The sequence below is a fragment of the Lontra canadensis genome, unplaced genomic scaffold, assembly GCF_010015895.1.
Source record: "Lontra canadensis isolate GAN:19392208 unplaced genomic scaffold, GSC_riverotter_1.0 scaffold16, whole genome shotgun sequence".
In the NCBI taxonomy this organism is placed as follows: Eukaryota; Metazoa; Chordata; class Mammalia; order Carnivora; family Mustelidae; genus Lontra; species Lontra canadensis.
The window spans coordinates 4,260,209-4,268,813 of record NW_022631010.1 but is presented as its reverse complement, the minus strand read 5'-3'; the positions used below and the strand labels follow the sequence as shown (position 1 = coordinate 4,268,813).

Here is an 8,605-nt window from a genome sequence, read left to right as displayed (position 1 = left end):
CAAGCCTTACTTCGCTTGATATTTCTCAAAGCCAATTTTACTCAATCTCTTGCAGGACTCGATCCAGTTGTTAATACCTCTGATGGTAACTTTCATTCCTTGGTTTGTATGTCTCTCCACTCTTGTTTCCCTTCTCCCTTCTGGCTGTCCTTTATTAGTGTGTCACAATATCCTTTTCCATCAAGGAAGACTCACATGTCAGAGCTGCTTACGGTATGTTCCAAGTTGTTATCTTCTTTCTCCCCCAAGCTTTTTCTCATGACCCATTAGGAGGCTGTAAAATCAATTTAATGGGTTGTGTAAGGATGTGTAAAAGAATGAAGCAATAGAATGGAAAATGTCAGGGCACATCACCCAAAGGGTTAATGTTATTTCTTTATATACATATACACTGGTTTCTTTATACATAAGTACATACATACATATGTCTGATGGCCATGGTATAAAATGTCTTGTCTTCTTGTAGGATGTAGTTAAAAAGTTTGAAGGCCATTGCTATAGGACTTCTGTTTCTTTCTCTGGCCCAGAACTCTCCTTAGAATTTAAGACCTATGTTAAACCACCTATTCCATACCTTTCTTCAGACATTCTCTGTGTCCCAAATCTGCCTCAATACCTTCTTCTCAAACTTTATACTTGTTTTAAAAAAAAGATTTTATTCATTTAGGGATGCCTGGGTGGCTCAGTGGATTAAGTGCCTGCCTTCAGCTCAGGTCATGATCCCAGGGTCCTGGAATTGTATCCCATGTCAGGCTCCTGGCTCAGCTCCTTGCTCAGTTGCTCCCCCTGGTTGCTTTCTCTTTCTCTCTCTGCCAAATAAATAAATAAAATCTTAAAAAAAAAAAAAAAGATTTAATTTATTTATTTGAGAGAGCAAGAGAGAGAGCGTGAGTAGGGGGAGAGACAGAAGAAGAAGGAGAAGCAAACTCCTTGCTGAGCACAGATCCCAACGTGGGGCTCAATCCCAGGACCCTGAGATCATGACCTGAGCTGAAGTCAGCTGCTTAACTGATTGGCACCCCTGGGACCCCCACCCTTCTTTATACTTGGGCTCCTGCTGAAATATCATCCTGAAAGATATTTTAATTTTTATTTTTTATCGAGCAGGCTCCACACCAGCATGGAGCCCAACATGGGGGTTGAACTCACGACCTTGAGGTCAAGACCTGAGCTGAGATCAAGAGTCAGATGCCTAACTGGCTGAGCCACCCATGTGCCCTCTGAATTATCTTTTAAAAATTTTAAAAATCCAATGCCGATCATGTCTCTTCCTTGCTTAAAAATCTTTCAGTGTCTCCTCATCATCATTCTTAGATTCAAACACTAAATATGGCTGACCAAATCCCCAGGATCTTCAGCCTTATTTTGTACCATTGTACAAAATGCACTGTATTTTGTATACATTGTGCCTCTCTGAGGTGGCCACACTAGCTGTTCTGGATAGGATTAGTTGGCAGATGGCCTCCATTCCCACTGTTTTTTGTTTTTTTAATTCTACCCCCAACGTGGGGCTTGAATTCACTACCGGGAGATCAAGAGTCACAGGCTTGGGATGCCTGCATGGCTAAGTGAGTTGAGCGCCTGCCTTCAGCTCAGATCATGATCCCAGGGTCTTTGGGGGGTGGGGGCACCTTGCTCAGTGGGAAGCCTGCTTCTCTCTCTGCCTGCCAACCACCCTGCTTGTATGTGTGCTCTCTGTTTCTCTGACAAAAAAAAAAAAAAAAAAAGAAAGAAAAAAAAAGAAAGTCACAGGCTCATGGGGTTCTTGGCTGGCTCAGTTGGAAAAGCATACAACACTTGGTCTCGGGGTCGTGAGTTCGAGGCCCATGTGAGGTGTAGAGATTACTTAAATAAATAAAACTTAAAAAAAAAAAAGGAAGAAAGAAAGAAAGAAAGAAGATGTCGCAGACTCTACCAACTGAGCCAGCCAAGTGCCCTGATTCCCACTGTTTATGTGCCTTCCTGTGCTACACATGTTGGAAAGCTAAAACACTTCCTGACTCCCCCTCCAGCTCGAGCTCCAGCAAGTAGATACATTTGCATGAGGTTTGAAGGTGGAAGTCAGGCAGAAGTCAAATAGTTTTGGCTGTTTCTGCTCCTAAGTAAGGTTGTGGAGACACTGGTGTCCTGTCTCTGACTTCAAAAACTTATTTCATTGTCCTGGTGGTAGAAACGGCAGTGGCCTCCTGATCCCAGCAGCCTGTCCTTGGATGGTAGCTTCAGTGTGTCCTCAAACTCAGCCTTTCCAGTGATGGCTTCCTGGCTCGTTTCTATGAGAGGTAGTAGCTCCTTTAGCAGGTCAGGTCAGTAGGGTTCTAAGATTCATTCCTAAGACCTAACCTAGTCCCCATCACTTTCTTCAGTACCTAGAGTGGTTTCTGTTTCTAAACCTGGACTGATAACACTGGGCTTCATTTGGTTTCTAGAACCGGCCATGCCTCCTCTCACCATAGGGTTGTTATGCTTGTTGTCCCTTTTGCCTAGGCTAGTAAACCCTTGCCTCCTGTTAACCCCCTATCCCACCTCTCAATTAACTCCTTATATGTATTTTTTATCTCAGTTCAAAGGTTTTCTCTGGGAAGTTATCCCCAACCTCCAAGACCAGATCAGTCTCTGTTTGTTTCTTTCAAGGCTTGATCATAGTTTGTAATTATGTCTTTGTGTGCCTCTAGAATTTGAGTCCCAGGGAACTTGACTATGTTGCTGTATTTCATTGCCAGAAAGAGTTGGCGTTTGGGATACATGCTAAGTGGATGGAATGGAGGTGGCCAGACTGGAGGGGGTCAGGACAAAATAAAGCCCCTTAAGTCACACCGACAGGCCCTGGGTCTCCTTCTCTTGGCCTTTTCCCAAGCACATCTTTGGGACTCTACAGTCAGCCTGAACACCCTTTATGCTTGGGCCTCTGGGTCTTTGCACAGGCTGTTTGTAATGCATGAATGGCTCTGCACTCTTCACCTGGCTTCTTCATCTTGCAGATTTCCGTCATGACATTATCATCTCTTGGGGCGCCTGGGTGGCTCAGTGGGTTGAAGCCTCTGCCTTCGGCTCAGGTCATGATCTCAGGGTCCTGGGATCGAGCCCCGCATCGGGCTCTCTGCTCAGCAGGAAGCCTGCTTCCTCCTCTCTCTCTGCCTGCCTCTCTGTCTACTTGTGATTTCTGTCAAATAAATAAATAAAATCTTTAAAAAAAAAAAAATCATTTTATCATCTCTTCCAGGAGACCTGCACTTCAATTCTATATTCTTTGTATATTTTTTTTCAGAATATTTAAAAATATTTAATATTATCTTAAAAACTGCTCATTACTTGTCTGCATCTCCCTTGGCAAGTAACTGTCTCATTCAGGGTATACGCAAAGTGCCTTGCGGGAGGGCTTGGATCTACAAGACCAGTGTTCTAACCCCTGAGCTATAGGGCCTGGGGGCTTGGCTCTAATGGCTCTCAGTATTTGTTGAAAGCCCAATGAAGGAATGCCAGCTAGTCAGCCAGCCTCATTCTGGGAATCTCTGCACACTCCTTAGGAACCCTTGAACAGTGAGGGATTGTAATTTGGGGGTTGCTAGATCAGGAGAGGAAGCTGGGGGAGGATTGTTCCATTCCAGCCCATGGCTCTGTCCCCAGACCGCCAGGCAGGAGGCCCTGGAGCAGATCCTGTGGGGGGATGGGCAGGGAAATAGTTTCTTCCTCCGCTCCCTTAGAAGAGATGGGAGGAGGGAGAGAGGGAGGGCAGAGAGAGGGAAGATTCCTTCCAAGGAGGCTCCTTGGCACAGTGCCTGCTTGGAGGGAGGGCGGGTGTGATGAATGCAGGCTTTCTCCCCGCCTTCTGCCTGTGAGGGAGGGAAACCCAAGGCAGAGAAGGGGGGAGATGAGGGGGAGGGATCAAGGAGGGAAGGGTCTGTTAGCTTTGGGAGACAAGGAGGGGCTGAGCTGGCCTGGGCTCCTAAAAGCCAACCAGGTCTCAACTACACCTTGTCAGGTCTGGAAATATCCTCAAATCACTGAGTTAGAGAATCAACACTGAGAATTCTAGTTCTTGGGATTGGATCACTCTAGTCTCAGAGCTGAAAATCCTTCAGTCAGTTGTCTGGGGTCTCCATGGCTGGCTTGGAGGAGTGTCAGCTCTGTGGGAAGTTTCCTGGACTCTTTCCTCCTCCTCTAGTACCGGAAGAGATGGCATTTTTAGAAGTCCATAAATACTTTGCATCCAGTTCGTGGGCATTTACAGGAACTCTAAGATGATGAAGTGAACATTTTACTTCTGTCTTCCCCATTGTAATCCTCTGAGGCCTGAATCCATCTCTCTCATTTTAGTACAGGTCAGAACTGTGGTCTCAAACCTGGCTGCCCATCAGAATTGTTTGAGGATGCTCACTAAAAATATTTTAACTTACACCAGTGATTTTGATTCCTTGGAGCAAAGTTAGGGCTTAAAACTTGAGTTTTTACAATGTGCTAAGTGAGTGCAATGCATACATAGGGTTTAGGTAACAACTCCAAAGGGCTTGGCACAATATAGTAGGTGCTAAGCGTTGCCTGCAGGGGTTAGAAATATATTTGCAGGGTAAACAAATGATGTGTAGAAATATGGATTGATTGAAGGAGACTGTGTACTGGAGCATCTTACAAATAGAAAGGAGATAGGGCAACGGTGTTAGCAATACAAAAGATAAATATTTATTCAGAACAAAACTTAACAATCGATTTTACATTCTAAGCCACAAGGAAATAGCAAAACATAAAGCAAAGGGAAAACAAAAACTAAAACAAAAGCAGTGTACTGTCTTTTCTACTTTAACTTGATAACACTTAGTTGACCCAATGCCCTCTTGCTTGACCTGTTTTGCAAGCATATTTTAGAGTTAACAGCTTATGATTCCAGGTTAAAATCACCTTTCTCCTGTGAGTCAGGAAATTGTGGATGAGCTCCAGTTTGAGACTTCTCTGGGGTTTCTAGCTATTGAGGCTAAGGTACAAATGTAAACCTCTGGTAGGTTTCCTTATTCAGGAACACCCCCATTTCTAAGTGGTGGCAATGAATGATGTAGGGTAAGGCCCCAAAGGACTTGGCACTTTAATCCAGATAGGATACCCCAGGGAGCAATGAGTACCCTCTAGCTTATGTTCCTTTGTCCCTTCCCTATCTCCCAAGTATTCAGAAGCCCCTGCTAAATCCCTTTCTGCTTCCTCCCCCAGATGATTTCTAAGCATTCCTCTGGGCTCATCATTCTGGAGAGATCAGACTTTCTGGGCCCTCAAGTGTTGAGGAAAATGTTGTGAAGTGTGAGAGGTAGTGGAAGGAGCACCGGGCTTGGGGTCAGGGAACTCTACTCTAGGCTAGCTCTGGCACCAGACAGCTATGTGATTTTGACCCAGTCATTTAACCTCTCTGGGCCTGTTCCATCTGTTGGAAATCCAGGGGATTGGTCTAAACCAATTTTTAGGTCCTTTCCAACAAGAAGATTCCAAATTCCATGATTCTGTGAAAAAATGGCTTCTGAGCCACTGAACAGCTGTCCCAAAGTCCATGCATTTTAATGCCGTAAGAGAGGCCCTTGGCCACCATTCAGAGCTTATTGACTCAGATTACATACACTTCTAACAACACTGGTTTCACAAATTCTCAGACCACATAGATTAGAAGCAGCAAATTAAACCGGGAGGGGAAGAGCTGCAAAAAGTAGACACCCTGACGGAAGCCACAGTCAACAATGTTCTCAATTCAACAAACACTGATGGAGTGCCTACCACGTGGTGGGCCCCGTACCTAGTGCTGGGGCATAAAGAGGAGCAAGGCAGCCCAATGGGTGAAAGTCCCGGGAAAAGACAAGGTGTGGGGAGTAAAAAGTACAAAAAAACCCACACAAAAACCCCCCACACACAAAAAACCAAAACCAACCCATACAAAAATGAAAACAAAATTTTAAAAGGGCGAGGCGACACATCTGCACACTACAGTTCTCGGTAGTTACTGATGACAGAGTCACCAATTCAGAAAAGGCTGAAATGGAGTAAACTCGGTTTAAGAAGGCAGAGAGAGATGTCTCTTGTAGGTTTAAAAAGATCTCCTTCGAAAACGTAAAAAATGGTCTAAAAAAAAGTTTTGGCACTTAAGAGGGGTAAGCTGGCTCTGTATTCACCCTGGCAGGCAGGCGGGTGTTCAGTGCCCAGCCACCCCGGTTAGCTGAGCTGCCACGGAATTGTGAACTGCTTTGGGACACTGGGCAAAGGCGTGTCCTCGCTTGCCACAGAGGTTACACACGATGCCCTTCCGACAGTAAGGGCTCAGGTGTCCCTCCTCCCCACACCTGAAGCACCTGTCCTGCGTGCAGCTGCCGCTCATGTGGGTCCGGGAACCACATTTAAAGCACGTCTTGGGCTGCCCCTTGTACCAGCTGTAGCCCCTCTCAGCCCCCAGGAAGAAGGCCCCCGGCAGGTGCCTAACCCCGCCCTCCCCCTGGCGCAGCTCGATCTCACACTTGTACTCCCCGGTCCAGATCCCAAACCTGTCGGTCACTTTCACGGGCACGGCCAGCACATCGCAGTGGCGCTTGAGCCAGGTCACGATGTCTTCCACGTCCACCGTCTCGTTCCGGAAGAGGATGAAGAGCGTCTTCAAGCTGGACTTGCTCCGCCCCAGCACCACAAAGTTCTCCCAGCAGTCCTCCTGCTCGCGCTTCTCCTCGTAGACGCGTAGGAACAGGGCCAGCTTCTCCGCCGAGCGGAAGCTCACGTCGAACTCGCGGCTGCCAGGGATCTGGATGACCGCGAAGATGTCGCTCGGGTCCATGCCGATGGAGCGTAGGATGAGTGCGCCCACAACGAAGTCCCGGGTCGGGCAGGCACCCTCGTCTCCCTGGAAACAGATGCGCACCAGGAAGCGCCCCTTACTCGGGCCCGCCGCGGGGCCCGACGCCACCGCCTGCTCGTCCTGAGCGGGCCGCTCCGCCGCGTCCTCGGCCGCGCCAGGCCTGGCCGGGCTCGCCATGGCCGCCGCCGCCTCGGCCTTCTTCCTCCGGCCCGGCTCGGCTGCACCCTTCTTCTTGCGGGGGTCCGCCGCCTCGCCGGCCGGGTCTCTCCGCCGACCCTTCGGATCCCCACGGCCGGCCGGGGGGAAGTCGCCGAGACCCGGCGCCGCCAGGCCCGCAGGGGCGCCGAGCCCGCCGCCCACGCCGCTGCCTCCCTCCTCCTCCCGCCGCGGCGGCCGCGACTCGCGGAACTCGCCCTTCTTCTCGGCCAGGTTCTTTACCACCTGGGCCCAGCCCATCTTCTCGCGGCCGCCCTCAGCCTCCTCGCCGCGAGCCGCGGGCCGCGCCGGGGGCAGGAGCTGCGGCCGCCCCCGCTTCCTCTCCTCCTCCGCGCCGCCGCCGGTGGCCATTTTACCTCCTTCCCAGCATCCTCCACTCGCTCCCGCAGCCAAAGGGCGCCCATTCGCGCGCCCGCCCGCCGGGGGCTGTGGGGGTTTGGTGGTTTTTTTTGTTTTTTTTTTTTTTTGAAATTCGACGCGTCTCTCCCCCGCCCCGCTGAAGGTATTTACTCGCGGCGCGCCGCGGCCAGCGCCGGCCGGGAGCCCTCGGGTAAAGGCCGAGCTGCGGCTCCGGCGGCGCGCTCCGGCCCCACCTCCCGGGCGCCAAGGCGGGATGCGCTGCTTGGAGCGCGTCCCTGTCCCTTGTGAGGGCTTGGCAGCACCGGGCTGCGCTCTCGAGGATTCGCTCTTTCGCAAGCGGTCCTCGATTTCATTCAGGCAGCTTAGCGAACGGCCCTCGGCCCTGAGGCGGGCCCGAGCGGAGGAGGTTATACCCCGTTTCGTTTGCTTTTCTATACCTTTACAAAACGAAACTGACTCTGCCTCCCAGAGCACACGACAATGCCTTGTTTTTCCAGTGTCGGGTTATGGACATTTCAAACAGAGAAAGTTGAAATAATTTTACAGTGGATAGTTTACCTTTAACTTTGGACTATTTTGACTTTCTATCAGAATTTTTGCTGTTCCTTATCACACTACACCTCTGTCTATAGTCCTTATTTTTTGATACATTTCCAAGTAATACTGCATTATTTTTTAAAATAGACCTCCATCATACTCGTGATGGCAATTATAATATATTGAGCTCTTCAGTGCCCGGTACTGTTCTAAGCACATTAGGACATTGCACGCTTTATCACATGGAATCTTCCAAAGCCACACGGTGATTACAGGGGGCAGGGGGCTTGGAGACCGGGTTAGAACACTTGGTGAAGTGGCAAACTTAATAGGCGACCGCATGAAGCTGGCTTATATTTCTAAAAGCACTTGCTTCTGACATTGTGGAGCAAAGCTGTTTCCATCACACTCTCCAGAAAAATCTGGTTAACACAAAGATTCTCGGCTAAAGCTAGCGCTGGACAGAATTTCTGTTCCTCTTTCATTTGTCTCAACTGGGGCTTGGGAAGCGTTGATAAAATCTGGGTGTCTGAGGGGATGGGTTTAACGATACCCTTTGTCAGCTTCGTTTTCTTAATGCAAGTCTGTGTGCATTTCAGGGTGCTTCAGTGACCATTGTGACTTTAGTGAAAGAAGAGGTGGATTGTGGAGACAGGGAGACCCTAGTGTGAATCTGATTGC

At 49.1% G+C, this 8,605-nt stretch overlaps 1 protein-coding gene across 1 annotated transcript; it reads right to left on the bottom strand.

Moving 5' to 3' along the window:
* Positions 1–4,654: 4,654 nt before the first annotated feature.
* On the bottom strand, positions 4,655–7,548 carry ZCCHC3 (zinc finger CCHC-type containing 3). Its single transcript, XM_032858970.1, has one exon. The coding sequence runs from the start codon at positions 7,376–7,378 to the stop codon at positions 6,161–6,163; it is 1,218 nt and encodes a 405-aa protein (XP_032714861.1). The 5' UTR covers positions 7,379–7,548; the 3' UTR covers positions 4,655–6,160.
* Positions 7,549–8,605: the final 1,057 nt, after the last annotated feature.